At 38.7% G+C, this 20,849-nt stretch overlaps 1 protein-coding gene across 1 annotated transcript; it reads left to right on the top strand.

Annotated features, from left to right (window-relative positions):
* The first annotated feature begins 505 nt into the window (after positions 1-505).
* On the top strand, positions 506-20,146 carry LOC103267820 (guanylate-binding protein 4-like). Its single transcript, XM_008065397.1, has 11 exons — positions 506-593; positions 4,255-4,450; positions 6,703-6,830; positions 9,277-9,386; positions 9,910-10,106; positions 11,451-11,696; positions 13,279-13,559; positions 14,792-15,004; positions 17,974-18,076; positions 18,415-18,608; positions 19,505-20,146. Exons 2-11 carry the CDS (start codon positions 4,261-4,263, stop codon positions 19,718-19,720), a joined length of 1,878 nt encoding a protein of 625 aa, XP_008063588.1. The 5' UTR covers positions 506-593; positions 4,255-4,260; the 3' UTR covers positions 19,721-20,146.
* The last annotated feature ends 703 nt before the right edge of the window (positions 20,147-20,849 follow it).

The following is a 20,849-nucleotide window of genomic DNA, read 5'->3' on the forward strand; positions in this document are numbered from 1 at the left end:
GCAGGAGACATGTATACTTGCCACCACTGACATCCAAACACTAATATGAGAAGCTATAAACATATACTCACATATATGTCTTTTATAGCTATTGGAAAATAAAAAACTTTTAACAAAGGACGAGAACGAAAAACCCATAGGCAAGGAAAGGAAAATTAAAACCAAACAAAAACCTAAACTTCTTCTTTGACAAAATTACCTCTGAATCGACAATCACCGTCTCCACTGACGTTCAGTATTCATTGACGTTCTACACTGGGGTTCTACACTCATTTTGGAGGCAAAAGAAACTTATCCCAAGCGTGGAGAGAGACAAGTCTGGGTTTCAGGGGCCGGGTGCGGGAGGGACCAGCATTTTTCTTTGCTTTTGTCCTGACTTCTCGGGTTTCAGGTCTTAAACAGGGAAAACCCCAACAGTGAACCTCCCCCAACAGAGCAGGTCCTTTCGCTTTCGGTTCCCTTCACCCAGGCTCTTCACTGAGTGTTGGCAATATCCAGTGTGCCTTTAGCCTCTGAGAAGACCAGTCGGCTTCCCAGGAGCCAGACTCAGGAGGAGAGCCGCTGAACTCGTCCCCTGGCGGCAGCGCCCCGAGGTGAGTTCGCTCCCGAGCTTCACCTTTTCCTGCCTTTGTGGGTTCAAGAACCCACGCGATTTCCAAGCACAGATTCCATACGGGGGGAGGGGTGGAAGACTCCCGCCTGGCACGTGTAGACTCCACGCCGGCGGGGGATGGAGACCTCGCGGGGGGCGGATGCCGTGGGAACCCCTGAGCACTTTGCTCCCGGAGGCTCGGACTCCGTGCGGTCCAGAGGCGGCCGCGAGGCGACCGCGACCGCGCAGCCCCGTGTCCCCAGAGGGCACTGCTCCTCCTCGGGCATTTTCCCAGGGCTGCAGTCAGAGCCCCGCGCGGGACACGGAGGAGAGGATCCCACCCTGGTCTGCGGAAGGGGCGCCGAAGAAGCCCCCTCTCCTGTCCCAGGCGGAGGGACCCACGTCCGGCCTCTCCCAGAGGGTCTGCGGTGGGGTCTCCTCCTCCCGCCTCCTTTCCCCGACGTTTCCTGGCTGCCCCCTGCGGGACATCGGAGAAACAGCAAAGGTCCTTGCTACAAACAGTTTAAAACCTTAAAAGTTTGCCTCTGGATGACTCTGTTTCAATTATCTATTGTTTTTTTTAAAGATTTTTTAATTTTTATTTTAGATTCGGGGAGTACACATTTGTATTCGTTATATGGACATATTTGTAGTGGTGGGGTTTGGGTCTCAGGTGGCCCATTCCCCAGATAGTGAACATTGTGTCCCATGGGTAGGTGCTGAACCCTAACCCTCCTCATACTCCCCGCCTTATGGTTGTCCCCAGTGTCTATCATTTCTATCTTTGTGACTGTTTAGCTCCTACATATGAGTGAGAACCTCCGTGTTTAGTTTTCTGTTTCTAAGTCAGTTTTTTTAGGATGGTGATCTCCAGCTCCATCCCTGTTGCTGCAAAAGGTATATTTTGTTCTTTTTTATGGCTGCAAGGTATTCCATGGTGTATATGTGATTGCTTTTGTATTAGACACATTTAACATTCCAATGATACCACGGAGTGGCACTACACAGGATTTCAGTCTCACTCTCGCTAACCATCTGTACGGTCTAATCATATTTGATTTTCATGCTCTGTTTTCAGTGAGTAATCCATGCAGGAACTGCATCAGAATAATACGTGGCACTGTGGTTGAAACACAGGGTTTTGAGGCATTTTAACCATCACTTCAGATTACTTCATGGACAGTAACTTTTGAACATCTTTTATTGTCTACTATCATCAAATGGAGATGTCTTTGTTCTATGTGTATTTTGCCTCTAAAAGCTTCTTGGTTTGGATACCTTAGTATGCTTTGCATTGCACAAACAAACAAAACTTTGTAAACTCATCTATTCCTATTCAAAGCTTTAAAAATATTCAGTCTAAGAAAAATACTATCCTCCCTGCTTAGTACACAGCAGTGAAAAACTCGTTTTATTTCCCAAATCCTGCTTTCAAACACCTACAGACAAAGGAGAGAAAGGCTGTTGAGAAACGAATTGATGATTTTGCTGAAAAGGCCATTTTAGAATTTTTTTATTTGTTGGTGATGTAATTTGCATTTCACAGAATATATTGGCACGTTAGCACACTGCCTGACTTGCTCACTGTAGAAACAGTAAATGAATTTTGGAAATTAAATTATTTGACAGTCTATTTTAAAATCACCATTATAGCAATGAATCAGACAGTCAGTATTGCTTACCCATAACATTGATTAAAAACAGGTTGGGAAGCCGGGCTCGGTGGCTCAGCCTGCAATCTGCGCTTTGGGAGGTTGAGATGAGTGGATTGCCTGAGCCCCCGGGTTCGAGACCCACCTGGGCAACTTGGCGAGACCTCATCTCTACAATAAACCAAAAAAATTAGCCCAGCGTGGTAGCGTGCACCTGTCGTTCCAGCTACTTGGAAGGCTGAGGCGGAAGGATCTCCGGAGCCCAGCAGGTCGAGGCTGCGGTGGCTGGGGGTGGCCACTGCACTCCAGTCTGGGCGACAGAGTGAGACTCCAACTCAAAAAAAAAAAAACAGGTTAGGTTTACAGAGGCAAATTCCATTTTCAAAGCCTCACACTCAAGAAGTGGTTTGAACCCTAGTTTGAGAGACATCACAGCACAAATACTGCAGGCAGTGTGCCAGCGTTCAAACTAGGGTTCAAACCACTTCTTGAGTGTGAGACTTTGAAAATGAAATTTGCCTCTGTAAACCAAACCTCTTGCTCTCTTCTGACTCATCCTGTGTTGGCGCCCTCTGGTCAGTCCTTCCCACCGAATCACCTCTTGCCTGTTCATTCTCGTGGTGAAATATGCTCTGTGCTTGCTCTTACACTCAGGAGAGCAGTGACACTGTTTCTGTCCAAAGGCAATCCTCCACTTCATTTAGAAACTACCCTCATGGACATCTTAGACACTCAATTTAAAAAAAATGCTTAAGTAGGATCTACTATGTCCTAGACAAGATTTTAAGAGCATCTGAATGATCTGTTTACTCCCTTAACTGACCCATAAACTTTAGTATTAGTATTTTCATTTTACAAAAGATGTAACTGAAGCATGTATAAATTGATCATCTTTCTAGTGGTCACACAGCTAGTAAAGTAAGGAAATACATGAGTGTTGCTTAGCTTTGTCTTTGAGAAGATAAAGAATCAATCAGTACTCTTTGCTTTCTGTCTCTTGATTTCATGAAGTGTTCCACTCATTATGATGAAAACACTTAAAAAGTAGAGCCTTGCTGGGCTGTGGGATTCTGTCAGATCCAGGCAGAGGCTAAAACAACCTGATTGCTGGATCTCTTCCCTGTTAACCCTTAAATAATAAATATATATTTTTCCAGTTAAATAAATTAATTCTTGGACTCATTTATTTGTCTATTTACTATAAACATCTGTTCTGTGTTTTAAGAGAGAACTACATTCTTTATCTCTTCTTCCTTCTATGGTTATTTCCCTCTGCAACCGGCTCCTACTGTTACCAACACACTGAATCTGCCCTCATCAAGGTCAATTAATGATCAGTTTCATTTTGTTTCTTTCTCAGGAAGGCCTCTGCTAACTACTCTTTATGCACATTCAATTCCCAGCACTCCCTGTTCCCATTTCCTGCTTACTTTCTCTTAAGATATACCATCATTTAGTGTACAGACGTATTTTTCTAGCTTATTTGCTTTATATATTTTCTGTTTCCCCACTAGCATAAAACTCCAAGAAGCAGGAGTTTGTATTGATTTTGTTCCTTGCTTTACACTGAGCACCTGAAATGGTGTTTAGCATGTGGTAGGTATTCAACAATATTTGTTAAATTAAAGAGAGGACAAACTCTGAACTGCCTAGAAACTTGTCTGACCCCTCTTAATGTCCTCCGTGTTGCCTTCTGCCTTACTTATCCCAACATATTAGTGTTCTTGGGGTTCTGTCATCAGTGCTATGCTTTTCTCATTCTATCCATTTGATAATCACAATGGCAAGACTCTTTTAGGGTTCTTGTAAGAATCATAAGATAACGTACATAAGTTATATGTACTAGTCCTTGGCATGCTAGACAAAATATTCTTCATTAAAAAACATCCCAAATGTCGGAAGTTTATAGACCCTTTCAGCAAGCCGGAAGCTGACAAGAATGTGCCGTGGGCAACTCTTAGGATGACTTCAGCCTCTTGCATTCTACCAAGTGGCTTTTCTGTGTTGCAGATTACCATGGCCTCTGAGTCCATCATGAAGGCTCCCATTTGTCTGGTGGAAAACCAGAATGAGCAGCTGATGGTGAATCAGGAAGCAATACAGATTCTTGAAAAGATTTCTCAACCTGTGGTGGTGGTGGCCATTGTAGGGATGTATCGCACAGGAAAATCCTATCTCATGAATCGTCTTGCAGGACAGAACCATGGTGAGTGTGGTCCTGGGTGGGAGCCATTTGCTCAGAACTAGTGATAATGCAGGCAGATGACACCATCTCTAGATTCATCATAAAGAAGAGCATGACTGCTCCCACGAAGAAAACTTCTAATTCTCACTACCCAATTTACAACCCCAACCCTCTATGTCCCCCAAATCTCACTCTTTTGTCTAGTAGTAAAGAGTTATTCTAACCCTATTTTTCCATGGGTTCCATGGGTCTTTTCTATCTCATCTACTTTCTCCTTCTTGGAAGCTCAGTTCCAGCAATTAATTATTCATTTTTTTTTCTTGTACATCACTTTTGCACAAAGTACCTGGTCATTTCAAATAGCACCCAAATATGGTTTAGTATATCCATAAATAAATGTGAAGAAGTACAGGCAGTAGGATTCCTGAACATCCCATATTTAAATGGGGCTACCAGCTGGGAGCAGTAGTTCATGCCTATAACCCTAGCACCTTGGGATGCCTACGTGAGAGGATTGCCTGAGCCCATGAATTCGAGACCAGCCTGGGCAACTTGGTAAGTCCTCATCTCTACAATAAAATCAAAAAATTAGCCTGGTGTGGAGGTGCGTGCCTATAGTGCCAGCTACTTGGAAGGTTGCGGCCGAAGGATCACTTGAGCTGAGCAGGTCGAGGCTGCAGTGGCTGTAAGCATGCCACTGCACTCCAGCCTGAGCAACAGAGTGAGACTTCAACTCAAAGAAATAAATAAATAGGGCTACCATCCAATTTTTTTACTCCATTTTATAGCAAAACTTTGGTAATATATGCTCCCTTTTTTCCCCTTATTTAGTCTTTCCAACATATGAACTATGACCTGTAAAAAAATAAACAGAACACACATGTAAAGTTGTTGACTATAAATTGAACACCTATTTAATCACTATGCAGATCATGAAATAAAACACTACCAACCCTAAAAATCTAAAAATCATATCATCTTATACCCTCAATAGAGCTCAGCAATATTTTGGTTTTTTTAGGGTGCATTTCTCCTGCTCTTGATTTTTTAAAACTGGTTCTACAAAATATGTATGCATTCCAAAAAATAGCTTTGTTTGGTCCGTTTTTAACTTTATTTATATATTCTTAGATATCTTGCTGCATTTGCTCATTAGTATATAAGATTTTTCTATCTGTTATTTGTACCCATAATTCATTTATTTTTACTAAAAATAGTATGTCATTGTCTGATGACTGTTGTTGATGCACATTGATATTATTTTCAGTTTTTGTTTTTAATTAATGAGACTGTCATGAATACTCTTATATTTGTATCCTAGTGCAAATGTACAAAATCTTCCCTTGCATAACATGCTCAGAAGTGGAATTTTTTAATCAGACTGTTAGTAAAATTTCTAGATAAAATCAAATCGTTTTTAAAAATTCACATGCAATTTGCGTGCTCATTAGCAGTAATTGAGAATTCTTTACATCCTATAAAATTTTGATAACAAAGAAGCTTTAATTTTTTGCTGATCTGTCAACTGCATAGCTGCATGTTATTTATCTCAGTATAAATAAATTTGAGTGCATGTTCACATATGCATTTGCTATTTACATTTCTTATTCTGTGAAGTCTTTTTTTTTGTTGTTAGTTTTTTTTTTTTTTTTTGAGCTGAAGTCTCACTCTGTCACCCAGACTGGAGTGCAGTGGCATGCTCACGACCACTGCTGCCTCAGCCTGCTGGGCTCAGGTGATTCTTCGGCCTCAGTCTTCCAAATAACTGGAACTCCAGGCACGTGCCACCATGCCCAGCTAATTTTTTGATTTATTGTAGAGAAGAGGTCTCACCAAGTTCCCCGTGGGTTCAGGCAATCCTCTCACTTCAGCCTCCCAAAGTGCTGGGATTATAGGCATGAGCCACCGTACCCAGCCTTCTTCATCAATTTTTAAGAAGCTCAGCCTATGACCCTGTTTGGTGTTCCTGTCTTTAAAGATTATGCAGTCATTTTTTTTTCCTCTAAGGTCTTACTTCCTCTCTGAGTCAGTAGCTCAGCACTTTTAGGGTTTGAGTCTCAGTACACTAAACAAGTTTAAGAAAGAAAACAAGATTAAGAACGTCTTTAATATACTCATATATGTACAGATTAAGCCAGTTCTCTTTGCTGATATGGAAGGAACCCTTTCCCCCATCCCAGGCATTTATATTTCTACATGTTTAACAAATGCAACCCTCAGGCATTCTGGTCTACCTACTGTTAACCTTTGTTACATCTCCTCTTCCCTCGCAGGCTTTTCTCTGGGTGCCACAGTGAGGTCTGAAACCAAAGGCATCTGGATGTGGTGTGTGCCCCACCCCACCAAACCAAAACACACCCTGGTCCTTCTAGACACTGAGGGTCTAGGCGATGTGGAAAAGGTGAGAGAGAGAATCTTCACTCCTCCTGGTTGTCCTCGTATCTTTTAATTTGCAAGCACAACTCAACTTCTGTATATATTCCTGGACACTGCAAATCCAATGATGAATCATGAAGCTAAATTCTATTTCTTCAAATTTCTTTAGCAAGCTAAAATACTATTGTATATTTATTAATTATATTTCTATTTGAAATTTATATTGAAGAGATAAATTTCTTTTCTCTTTCCTTGGGACTACAGATATACCAGTAAATAAAGTAAAGTAAATACAGGTAAACCAGCAAATAAAGTTGTGAAGACAAGAAATATAGGGTATGATCAGGACAGGGAAATACAGATGCAAAAAGTAGAAAATTAATTCAGTCACATGAGTTAGGGAAACCTTCCTGGAGAAAGCTTTCTAGAGTAGCCTATGTGATCAACGGGCTGTACTACTTAAGAGGTGTAGAGTTGATAGGGTTAGAGATAGAACCCATGAAAAAATAAGATATCAGTGCAAGAAGCTATTTCAGTGATCTTCAGAAAAGCTTCAGTTTTCTCATGAAATTATTGGTCCAACTCTCTGAGCTTTGGAGATGAATTCTCCTGTGAGTTCTTTAAAAACATGAGCTAGATTCACTAGAACTATCATTAATGGGATAATTCTAAATATTTTTGTTTTATGGTATTAGGTGCAATGAATCTTTTCTCCTTGTTTATATTAGTTTGAGTCTGAACTGAAAATAATAGCAGTAGATTTTTGAGTTTCTTTGCTAAAAAAATAATGAGGGTGGGGGAGTGAAGCACAGACTTAAATTTTTGAATTTAAGATTTCAGGTTTAAAGTTCTTAGTTGTTCTTTCAGTATAACATCAATATGAAATACTGATTTTACCAGACTATAGTTTTCATAAACCTTCTTTTTATCTAGCTGTATTTGTCAAGAGACCAAAACATATCAAAATATAAACTGAGGGAAGCAGAACCACTAGCTGACCTTAGAACTTGTAGTGTGATTTAAGTTCTATCTAAAAAAAAAAAATTTTAAGCCTTTTATGTCGTGCCATGAATCTTGTTTCAAACCTCTTCATTCACTCTGGCATATACACCCACTGCTTCAAATAAAATAACTTTGTAATACCTTTAAACGACCATGCTGTAAAAATTTTGATGGGCTGCTGACACTGCCATCCTCTTAATTCTTTCATCTCCACAAGTCCACATTCTATCAACTCTTTAAAGCTCAGCTATTTTCATTCTGCTGCTATCATCCTAGTGAATCAAGGTCACTTCTTGGCTCTGAATTCACGTTAATGGACTTACTCCTCCTTCCCTCGTAACTTACTTTTAAAAAAATAATTTGTACCTTTGAGGTTTCCTTACAGCAGAGACTATTATTCTGGTTGCCTTTATATGTTGATGTGTTTATCTGCTGCTACAGAAAGTCATCTTCTTGAGGGGAGGGTCTGTCATATGAAACTTTGTATCCACCAAACCAATTGCAAGGTCGAGCATTTTGTCAGATGCACAATAAATAGTTGTTGAACTTAACGGAATAGCATTTGTCCTTAACATAGCCATGATTGAGAAAAAAATTGCAATGGAATAATTGTACACTGATTACTTGTCACCTACTGTGTTTTAGATTTTATTCAATATTTTACACACATTGACAATGCTATTTATTTCTATTAATAGCTAAATGAACTGATGCCTTGAGAGAAATCAGTGGAAATTTCCAAAACGAGGCTTGAATTCAGCATTCGCTTTAAAATGTATGCTATTTACCCTACTAGTCAGCTGCAGTCCAGTTGAAACAGTGAATGAACAGCCAAATGAATGAATAAATAAAGAGTAGATTCCTACAGTTTTTCTTTTTTTTAGCTTTTAATTTTTTTTATTTTAAAGATGTGTGGTACAATTCAGGGTTAGGTATACAAATGTTCTTTATGCAGGTACACTAATTGATTAGGTGGCCACCCCCCGGAAGATTCCCACTACTGCCAATCCCGCCTTCACACCCCCACAGTTTCCTGCTACTGTCAATTCTTTTCTTAAAGTGTTATGATAATTGTTCAAGGTCCGCTTATGAGTAAGAACATGTGATACTCGGTTCTTTGTTTCTGTGATAGATTGCTCAGTGTTATAGACTCTAAGATCATCTATGTTGCCGTGAAGTTCATGACTTTGTCTTTCTTTATGGCTGCATAGTATTCCATCTTGTGCATGTACCACATTTTTTTAATCCAGTCCTCTTTGGATGGGCAGCACGGTTGGTTCCATGTTCTTGATATTGTGAACAATGCTGCAGTAAACATACTTGTGCAGGTATCTTTTTCGCAGAGTGATTTGAGTTCCTCTGGGTATATTCCCAGTAGGGTGATGGTGGGGTTATATGGAGGTTGACTTTTAGATCTATTAAGAATCGCCACACTGTTTTCCACAGAGTTTTTCTAACATGCTTTTTAGGGTGACCCTAAGAATGACTCCTGGATCTTCGCCCTGGCTGTGCTTCTGAGCAGCACCTTTGTCTACAACAGCATGAGCACCATCAACCACCAGGCCCTGGAACAGTTGCAGTATCCTTCCAGGAAGTAAAGGGCCGTGTTTTACTGAGTTTAAGGGAATGGATCCTGATTCTGTTTCTTTTTTGCTGTGACTCAGTTGTACTGGTTGAGTAAGATTGGACACAGGCAGAAGGGGAATACTTTAAAAACTAATTTCTAGGCCGGGTGCGGTGGCTCAAGTCTTTAATCTCAGCACTTTAGGAGGCCGAGGTGAGAGGATTGTCTGAGCTCAGGGATTCGAGACCAGTCTGGGAAACTTGGTGAGACCTCATCTCTACAATAAATCAATAAATAAGCCGGGCATGGTAGCATGTGCCTGTAGTTTCAGCTATGTGAAAGGCTGAGGTGGAAGGAGAGCCTGAGTTCAGGAGGTCATGGCTGCAGTGGCCATGAGTGTGCCACTGCACCCCAGCCTAGGCGACAGAATGAAGCTCCAACTCAAAATAAATAAATAAATAAAAATAAAAACTAGTTTCTAAGTGAGTCCTGGAAATTGTGGTATATGGTGCTTCTCCTTCCTTAACTAAGATCCCAGCTATGTGACTGAACTAACAGAGCTAATTAGGGCAAAATCTAGTCCCAGCCCAGATGACATAGAAGACTCCACTGAATTTGTCAGTTTCTTTCCAGACTTTATTTGGACTGTCCGGGATTTCACGCTGGAGTTGAAATTAGGTGATCAAGTAATCACAGAAGATGAGTACTTGGAGAGTGCCTTGAAGCTGAATCCAGGTATCAGAGCGTGGCCTGGGCATTCATAGTTTCAGTAGGTGGTGGGATCAATGAAGCTGATTTATATTAGCACCTGATATAAATGTTTATATGAGACTGGATTCGGAACCATGGTAGCAGTGGTTGTTGACTGACATGTGTCCGTGATTTTAGTGGTTATTATAATATGAAAATTTCCAGTGGTTGGGGTTTAAATCCATTGAGGAAATTTTAATACTCAATGTTCTTTCAAATGATGTTAGACTAATCAGTACCATGAAAAAAAACTGAGGATCACAATTATTATTACCACTTCCTGAGACTCATGTTTTATTCTTCTTTATTCAATATAAATGCTCTTCCTATTTCATTAAAGGAAATTAACTAATCAGTTTGGAAGTTGGTAAAAACAGAATCACAAAAAGTCAAATCTTCTCATTTTGAAAATATAATCAATATATTTAACCTGCCTAGATAGTTACTTTCTTCAGAGAACTACAGATTTATACACTAGATGATTCAAGAAAAAATTATATTGATATGTGCTTCCAATAAAACCTTTCATTTTAACTTTTTCTTAACACCTTCCTTATTCTACAACCTTATACAACATGTTGTCAATGTATGATTAGTTTATAATAAATTTGGATTATATTTAACAGAGTAGATAACTGATTGCACCTAGAATCAATATCTTTTTTTGTCATACACTTTGTCATCCTTTTCACAAACATTTATTTTGAAAAGCTAGTATATGCCATATTATCCCTCTGCAAGACAATGTCAACTCCAATATTATGAGACATGGAAAAGTGATGAAGTTTTCAAATTATACTTAGATTAGCTTTACTCTGTATTTTTTTTGCTAAAGGAATCTCTAAACATTTTCATGGTATTTATAATTTCTGCCCCTGATTTTGAAATAGTTTTCATTACCAACTTGGGGGTCATCTGTCATCCTCGTGAGTTTGCTCCCAGCAGCATCTGGTTCTTATTTCTTGCATTACATTACTTTAGAGCCTAAGTTTCTGATGTGGGACTATAATATCAGCAATGTATTTCTGACACCTTCTTTGATTAATTAATCATTCAAAAACATAATAGTCAATCTCATACCCACCACACAAGGCGAAAGAAGACAATCATAAGTTTCTTCCCTTAAGATGGTTGCCTCCCCTTTTTCTCTAGAAGTGCTTTTCCTCACCCTTGCCTCTGAACAAAAATGTATTTTTCAGCCCTTGATTAGATCAACACAAGTCTGCTTTGTATGATTGAATAAAAGAAGATGCACAAGGTAGAGGCACTATATTGATGTAAAGGTCCCTGGAAATGTCCTTCAGTGATCACTCTTTTTACATTTCACAGGCAAGAATCCCAATATCCAAAAGTCCAACATGCCTAGAGAGTGTATCAGGCATTTCTTTCCAAAACGGAAGTGCTTTGTCTTTGACCGGCCTATAAGTGACAAAAATCTCTTACCCCATATTGAACAAGTGCCAGAAGACAAATTGGAAAAGAATTTCCAGCTGCAATCAAAACAATTCTGTTCATATGTCTTCACTAATGCAAAGACCAAGACCCTGAGAGGTGGAATCATAGTCACCGGGAAACGTGAGTCTCTTGTTTCCAAAGCATGTCTGTCGGTGGTCCAGTGTGTGTGAAGAAGTTATGATGCTTCTGTGGGTTGACAAATAATTGGAACAAATAATTTTGTTCCTTGATGTATAGAAGATTGAAGTAGCAAACATTCATGCCACATGTAGAAGTGCATATTTCTTAAAGTTTACTAATATAAAGATTTCTTGCGGCCAAATATACCTCACAAAATAAATGTGTGAATGACATAAGTAAAAACTGCTGTTAAGGAGAATTCTGAAAGATGAGAAAAAAGCCCTATATGATAAGTGTTTTCAGTGAAATTGTGTAAGATATTTTATAAATCTACATCAGTCAAAAAATAAACAACAGACCACAAGTTCCAGGCAACCTCATTGAGAAAGGTAATTGTTTCTCAGACTCTTGATGAACTTGCCTGGAGCTCATGGCCTGCTGTGTATTTTCTGATCAATGCAAATGTATGATATATCTTGTATATTTTCACTGAGCAACACTCCTTCATCCAAGCTCATTGAGAGTTTGAGAAACAAATTTAAATATCTTCTGCGGCACACAGCAAGGATAAGCTTTAAAATGTCTGTGGTCTGCCCTTTGGAAACAGGACTGGTCCACACTGTCATTACAAGCTGTCAACTGCAGGTTCTCTAGGAGACATTCCAGAATGGAGTAGCACATTGCATCTGCAGTTCTCAATGACTAAAAGTTATCAAAAACAATTAAAATATTTAAACTGTGAATCTATTAATAAAGAACATTTATAAGAACTGATCTGTAGGCCCGTGCTAATCTCTATGCTTTAGCAATATTGACTGCATTCCTATGTAAGGAACCACTAAGCAGCAGCGAGTATCCTGTGGAGTGTGCATTTGAAAGCACTATTCAGAGACACAGGTACCATGTTCCATTTCCATCAAGGTGAACCAAGTGAATTGATCTGGTTCCCAGTGAGGTCACCTGCTACATGTTTGACCAAAATATATCATGGTTTGCTTTTGTGTGTGTGTGTGGATTACTACAATGTAGAAGGTAAAATTGTCCTGTTTTATGTAAAGCTTTTCTTTTCTTTGATTTTTAATGAACTTTGAAAAAAATAAATATTTTCTGTGCAGAGCTGGCTTCATAGGAATACAATCTGTGCCTGTGATAAATCAGTACCCATGCTGAGATGGGCCCATGCTTTGCTCAGTACTTTATAATACTGTCTTCAAATTCCTGATCATATTTTTTTATAAGGGATGTGCATCTTTGTTTGCAACTAGGACTCACAAATTATGTAGTTTACTTTATCTGTCTAATAACTCATTTATGTTTTATTTATGTGAGAAAGTAGTTTTCTAGGAAGCCTTAAAACATATTGGTCACAATAAGTAATTTAATTTTGTAATTTGGTAAATTTGAGAGGCTTAAAAGAAAGAGTGAATAGGAAAACCAGTGATGCTATTATAAAAAGTTGGATTCATAGGGGAAGAAAAAGAGGAGTAGAAAACTTCAAGATAAATAGCATTTTTGTGATTCTTAGAATTCTGATCCTTAAAGCTTGTAAAAACAGTGAATAACATACATATGTGCCACTCAGGTCTGGGTACTCTGGTGGTGACCTACGTGGATGCCATCCACAGTGGAGGAGTACCTTGTCTGGAGAATGCGGTGGCAACTCTGGCCCTGCTTGAAAACTCAGCGGCTGTGCAGAAGGCAACCAACCACTACAGTCAGCAGATGGTCCAGCAACTGAGGCTCCCCACAGACACACTCCAGGAGCTGCTGAACTTGCACGCAGCCTGTGAGAAGGAAGCCGTTGAAATCTTCATGGCTCACTCCTTCAAGGATGACAAGCGGGAGTTCCACAAAGAGCTTGTGGTAATTTTGGCATTTATCCTTCCTGATTCCTGCCCTTCTGAGGTGATGCCTGAAGTCTTTTTTGACCCATGGTTAGTCTCCTTACCTGGATTTTAGTAACCTGGATTTTAGTAACCTGGATTTTAGTGGCTCTATGGGCTAGAGATTATGGTTTCTCTAAAAGATGGTCCCTTTTTTTTCTATTGTGCACAACAAATTACTATTAGTTTAGCAGCCTAAAACAACATTTAGGTCAATTTCTTTAGGTCAGAAGTCTTTATCAGAGTGTCACAGTACTCCACTCATTGTACCATAGATTGAAAATATGGTATCAAATGAATTTAGCTTTCGTATGGAAGAAACACCCCCCATATTCCAGTCAGCAACAATGTAGCAAATCCTGCTGCTTCTAATCTCTTTTGTTTTCTCTAACGACACTAGCTAGAAAAAAAACTGGTTTGGGGCTTATGTAATTAGACCATGCCCAACAGGGTACACTCCATTTATTATTAAAGTCAACCTGTGCTGTGTAACATAATTTAATCACAGGATTAGTATCCATCATATGCACAGGCCCAGGAATATGCAGAATGTGAACAGTAAGGGGTTAGAAATCTTATGGGATATCTTAAGTGTGCTGACTCTCAGTAGGTTTACTGAGAGTTTATCTTTCAGTCTGCCTGAGACTTACCTAAAAGTGAGAAAATTTTCTTAATTCATGTTGAAGAAATCCAGCTGAATTATAATTTACAAGTATAAACAAAACAAAATTCTGTTCCTATATCTTCACATATTCAAACCCTCATTGAAAAAATGTGCAAATTGTTCATATCGCTCTTCATAGTACGTTTATTACTGGGGAGTTGTTTTGTCACACATATATTTTTGTCCATAGCAGCCTACATTTTCTGAGGAAATTTTACTTTTAGCCAGGATTCTACTTACTATTGCTTATAGTTGGAAATCAGAGACCTGTTAATGATACTACAGATCAAAAAACAAACAAACAAAAAAACGGTGGAGTTTATGTCATCCAATCTCATAATTTTACAGATATTGAGCCTGACCCCGGAGAGTTAAAGGACTTTCTGCAGGTCACACAGAGATTTGATCAGAACTAGGTCTGACTCCTGGGATATCTCACATCTCAGTCCATTTTGAGGGCAACAGATTTCCTCTTCCAAGAGGATCACAGTAGGACCTTCCCTTCTAACAGCTTCTCTCTGTTGTGTCTCCTTCCATTTTCCTGGTAGACAACCATAGAACAAAAGAAAGAAGACTTTGTGCTGCAGAATGAAGAGGCATCTGTCAAATATTGCCAAGCTGAGCTTGAGCGGCTTTCAAAGCCTCTGTTGGAAAGCATTTCGAAGGGAACTTTCTCTAACCCTGGAGGACACAGTCTCTACTTAGAAGCAAAGAAAAAGGTTGAAGAGGACTATAACCTAGTGCCCAGAAAAGGAGTTAAGGTGAGGAATAAGGGGAAGGGGAAATGCTTACTAGAGTATGGTCAGAGGGTATTTATTGCCATTTTTGAACATGTAAGACCACGGCACCATTTGTGGAGAGAAAGCAGAACATGACACTATGCCGACATTTTTAGTTTTTACAATTAGTTAGACACTGTTATAGTCACTACAAGTATATCCTTCCAAAGAGGATTTAAATGAGGAACCCAGATGAAACTAATTCATTTTATTTATCAAGCAGTGGGATAGTTTTTGTGCTAACTATAGAGTATATATTACGAAACATACAACTTTGCTTTCAGAAGTCTATGATCTTCCCTGAGATGGACGAATTAATAGTCCATTGGATATAGTGTGATTATAGTTATCATACCAGTATGGACTGATAGTGATAATAATGATTATGGTAAGCACCTAGCTAAAACACATTGAGAATTCACTTCCTATACCAGGTATAACATTAAATAAGCTTGCTGAATTATGAGTTTTGTCTTCTACATTATACAGTTGAGAAAAGTAATTACAGGAGAATAGTAAATTGCCTAAAGATGACATAGCCAGTAAATGGTGGAGCTAACAGGACTCATTTATATACTTGGCTGCCATTGGAAGCTCAGATATTGTCCTTTTGAGAAAACTTTGTCCTGTGTTTCATGATGACTGTACCAATTCACATTCCTACCAGTTTCCAAAGATTCCCTTTTCTACATGTCCTGCTAACTCATGCTGTCTTTGGACCCTGTGATAATGATAATGGCCATTCTCATAGGTATGAGATAATGTCTCATTATGTTTCTTTTATTTCTCTGATGAATAGTGATATTGAACAACTTTCACATACTTGTCAGTCACTAATTTTTTTGAGAAATGTCTATTTAGGTACTTTGGTTTTTTGTTTGTTTTTCTATTGTTATATGATTTCCTTATATATTTTAGATATTACCTCCATATCAGATATATGGTTTGCAAGTATTTTCTGCCATTCTGTATATTGTCTTTTTATTTTGTTGATCATTTTCTGTGCTGTGCTGAAAATTTTAGTTTGATGTAGTTCAACTAAGTTTTGTACTTTTTGCCTGTGCTTTTAGTGTCTGATCTAAAAACTCAGTGCCAAGGTCAATGTCAAGGTTTTACAGTTTCTAGTCCTTCAGTTAAGTCTTTAATCCATTCGTAGTTTATTTTGTGTATGGTGTAAAATAAGGTCTAATTTTATTGTTTCGGATCTCCAGTTTTCTCACTGCTATTTATTGAAGAGGCTATCTTTTTCTTATTATGTGTTCTGGTCACGTTTGCTGAAATTATTTGACTCTATATGTGTGGGTTTACATCCTGGCTGTCTGTTCTGTTGTATTGGTCTATATGTTTATTTTTATTCCATATTTTAGTAATTGACTACTATAACTTTGTAGCAGCTTTTGAAATCAGGTATTGTGTTGCCTCTGGCTTTTTTTGTTGTTGGTGCTCAGGATTGCTATTGTTATTGATGTTGTTCATGGTTCCATATGAATTTCAGAAATTGCTTTCTTATTTACGTGAAAAATATCATTGGAATTTTAGAAGGAATTATATTAAATCTGTAGATGACTTTGGATAGTATGGGCATTTTAGCAATAATAATTATTCCAGTCAATGCACATGGAATATTTCTCTATTTTTATGTCCTCCTTAATTTATTTCATCAATGTTTTATAGCTTTACGTGTACAGATCTTCCATTTCCTTAGTTAAATTTATTCATTAGTGATATTCTTTTTGATGTTATTGTAAATGTAATTGCTCTCTTAATTATTTCAGATTTTTTTTAGTATATAGAAGTGTGACCAATTTTGTATGCTGATTTTATATCCTGCAACGTTACTGAATTTATTTATTATTTTTAACAACTGCTGGTACATTCTTAGTAATGTTTCTCATGTCATTCCAGAATTACTCATAATGGCCAAGATATGGAAACAACTTAAATATCCATCCACAGATGAATATGTGAAAAATTATTCAACTTTAGAAGGAAGGAAATCCTGCCACTTGTGGCAACATGACAGGATATCATGCCTAGTAAAATAAGCCAGATTCTGAAAGATAAATACTGCATGACTCACTTTTGTAGGAATACAAAAAACCCTGAACTCATATTAAGTGAAAGTAGAATGGTAGATACCAGGGGCATGGGGTGGGGCAAGCAGGGAAATATTGAAAAGAAATCACACGGGGTTACAATATAAGTAAGGTCTGAACACAAAACATGCAACCTGATGACTGTGATTAAAATAATGCATCGTTCACTTGGAATTTACTAAGACAGCAAATCTCAAGTACTCTCACTACACACACACACACACACACACACACACACACACACACACACACACACAAGATAACTATATGAGGTGATGGATTTGTTAATTAAGCTTGGTTAGCATCAGCTAATCATTTCACAGTAAATATGTATGTCAAAACATTGTGCTGTATACCCATAAAAACATACACTTCTCATTTGTAAATCATACCTCAATAAAGCCAGGAATAAAACCCAGAAGGCAGCCAAGAAAAGAACCTGCCAGAGAGGTAGTAATGGCTCATTGAAGTATTGATAGATGTCATCCAAGTCAAGAAAAGGTAGCACAGCATCTAGGCAGGAGAAAGAAAATCTCAATACTGTAAACAGCGGAGGCTGTGTGTCTAGAGAACCTCACATAATCTGTTGTTTACACCCTGGGGAGTGGGTGGGAGGCATTCCTGGGAAAGGAGGCTTAGCAGCTAAAAAGAAGACTGCTGCTCAGGGCTTTCATGTTTCACCAAAGAGCTTCTACTTTTTTTTCTTGGGTCCATGGAAGGAAAGAAACCACTGTGGGATCCTAGGCAAAATACAAAGTTTATAGTGTCAAATTTGAGGTTTTATTGAATAATAATTTTCAAATCAGAAGACTAGATCTTTGCTGCCAGACAGATCTTTCCTTCTTGTTTCCACAGGCAAACGAGGTTCTCCAGAGCTTCCTGAAGTCACAGAGAGTTATGGAGGAATCCATCCTGCAGGCAGACAAAGCCCTCACTGCTGGAGAAAAGGCCATAGCAGGTGCGTATAGCAGGGGTAGGGCTCCGCTCTCAAGGAGTGGATGGGATCCTGCAATGCCCTCTTGCTCATAGAACAGAAAGAGTCTCCTGATACAAGAGCTTCCTCCTACTGTGAACACAAGCTCTACTAAATCCGAAAATATCAAGAGGAGATGGGCTGCACGACCAGCCAGTCAGCGTCTTTCCATCACATTCTGATACATGTTCTTGTTGACATGGCTAGTGGGAATTCGGAGATTCCCAATTTTTCAACTTCTTCCTTTTCCAAAGTCAGCTCAGGAGGGGATAACTCAGGCCTGACTGCTATTTCATTTCCTCTCTCAAACCTTTGTGAAACAGCGGAGCGAGCCCAGAAAGAAGCAGCTGAGAAGGAACAGGAGCTGCTAAGACAGAAACAGAAGGAGCAGCAGCAACTGATGGAGGCTCAAGAGAGAAGTTTCCGGGAAAACATCGCCCAGCTGAAGGAGAAAATGGAGAGGGAAAGAGAAGAACTTGTGAGGGAGCAGGAAAAGATGCTGGAGCACAAGCTGAAGGTAAGTCTGGATGAAGCCTGGCATTGCTTGAGGGTCAGTACCCTGGTTTCTCAGAAAGAGAAGGGCCATAATGTCAATCACAGTCACAATTCAAGAAAGAGTTATACCTTTTAGGTATATGTTTCTCTAAAAGCTATATGCTTCACTAAAGTCTTAAATATATTTGAATCTTCCTGATGCCTGTACGTTTAAAAGACTTCAGCGTTTTCTGTCTTGTTAGACTTTGGAGAGTACACATGAATTCCCCAAGGTGCTAAACTGCTGTTTGTGATGATTATAGGATTGTCTCACTATGCCCCAATTTAATAAGGCCTTAGTGCACTAGTCAGGATTCTTAGTCACTAGTCAGGATTAGCATAACCATCAAAGAGGACTGCAATAGATCTACCTGCTCTAAAAGTATTATATGTTGCCTGATATGATGTGAAAGACGCTGAAAGCTCCGAGTTTACCTTATTTGTTTCCAAGTCTGCCTTATTCATCCTGTACAACCATAGTAAAATACATTTTTTGCCGACCTGAAGCTTGACAACCAGTGTTCTATGCATCATTAGAAATCTCCATTATCTGTTAGATGAGCACGACTATGCAACTTCAGTGGAACTGAGAATTAATTAGAATTAAACCTGCATTTGCTCCCAAAGGGCATTCTTTCTCTGGAACAAAACTCCTCTTCACCCCCAGTGAGACGGTTCAGAGGGACTCTCACAATGCTATAAACCATACATACTCCAAGTATTCAGGTCCAAACAGCTGAAAATATTGGAAAATTTCATCAATGTCCTAAACTGATAGAGAAATAAACATATGGGCTTAACTAATAAATTTGTTAAATACAAAACGCTGTCACTTAAATATTGATGATTTTCAAAAGTGGACTTTCCCCCCTTTTATAGGTCCAAGAAGAACTGCTTATGGAAGGATTTAAAAAGAAATCTGAGGAATTAAATAGCGAGATAGATCGACTAAAAGAAGAGGTGGCAACAGCTAAAAAACCATCATGGTTTTCAGAGATCCTTGGTGGGCTTGGCGATATGATGATTTTAGCATTACCTGGGGCTGGTAAGCTACTTGGTGTAGGGGCAAAATGTATAAGCTCTCTTACTAAATAGACTGAGTATTCCTGGTAAGTGAATTATAAAATGAGATTTCTTTTGTTTTAATAGCATAATACTATTGCTATTTTGGAATTATATGTGTGGTAGCAGTTTCACTTGAAAAAACTTGAAAATAAAAAGCGGCTATCAAAGAATGTCAGAGCCTAAATCCACAAAAACAAACTCAATTTTGATTAAATTAATGGCTTAAAAAATAGAGAACAAGTTAGAAGCAGTGAAGTTTTTCCTAGAAAAGGTTTAAACAAATCAAAAAGACAAATGGTAAGATGAAGAAACCATTGGCAATTTTTATTATAAATGCAGAAATCATATCAGTTATAATTAACTCTTACCAAACAATGAGAAGAGTAAAACTCCACTTTTTTTAAGTAGGCAAAAATGTGGTTACTTTTACTGATAATAAATTTGTGCAAGATAAAATCATGAGGTTCTTGTTTCACCTCTGTGATGGGTAAGGAAGAGTTCTTTGACAGGACACTGGGCTGGCAAAGGTTCGGGGAAATTTGTAGTGTCTCATATTGGCTAGTAAGGGTGTGAACTGTTGGAATGATGTATCAAAAATTAAACACACATACATTTGATTTAGCAAATCCACATTAGATTTTTATGTATATATTCTTTCTTCTGATTAATATCTTTTTAAGCATCTCCTGTAGAGCTGGTCTGAAAGCTGCATAATCTCTTAGGGCTTGGATGTCTGGGAAGGGTTTTAATTCTTCATTGCTGATGAAACTGAGCTTAGCTGGGTAGGAAATTCTTGGTTGAAATTTCTCATCTTTGAGAATTTTGAATATTGGACTCCTGGTCCTTCTTGTTTGTAGTGTTTCTGCCAGTAGGTCTGCTATGGTTCTGATTGGTTTTCCCCAGTATATAGTCTGACCTTTCTCTATTGCTGCTTTTAGGATTTTTTCTTTTGTGCCTACTTTGTGTAGGTGAATTAATATGTGTCTAGGGGTTGGTCTTCTCACTTGATGTCTCACTGGGATCCTCTGTATTTGGATGGTCATGTCTCTGTTAAGATGAGGAAAGTTTTCTTGGACAACCTCCTGGAATACCTTCTCCGAGGTGTTCTCCTTTTCCTTTTCTTCTTCTGGGATACCAATCAGGTATAGGTTCAGCCTCT

Source organism: Carlito syrichta, unplaced genomic scaffold (genome assembly GCF_000164805.1).
Source record: "Carlito syrichta isolate Samal-C Ts95f unplaced genomic scaffold, Tarsius_syrichta-2.0.1 Scaffold308284, whole genome shotgun sequence".
Classification (NCBI taxonomy): Eukaryota; Metazoa; Chordata; class Mammalia; order Primates; family Tarsiidae; genus Carlito; species Carlito syrichta.

Coding starts and splice junctions, on each gene's coding strand:
- LOC103267820 (XM_008065397.1), top strand. CDS start 4,261: ATGGCCTCTGAGTCCATCATGAAGGCTCCCATTTGTCTGGTGGAAAAC. Junction 6,831..9,276: donor GTCTAGGCGATGTGGAAAAG/GTGAGAGAGAGA, acceptor CATGCTTTTTAG/GGTGACCCTAAGAATGACTC. Junction 18,077..18,414: donor TGGAGAAAAGGCCATAGCAG/GTGCGTATAGCA, acceptor TTTGTGAAACAG/CGGAGCGAGCCCAGAAAGAA.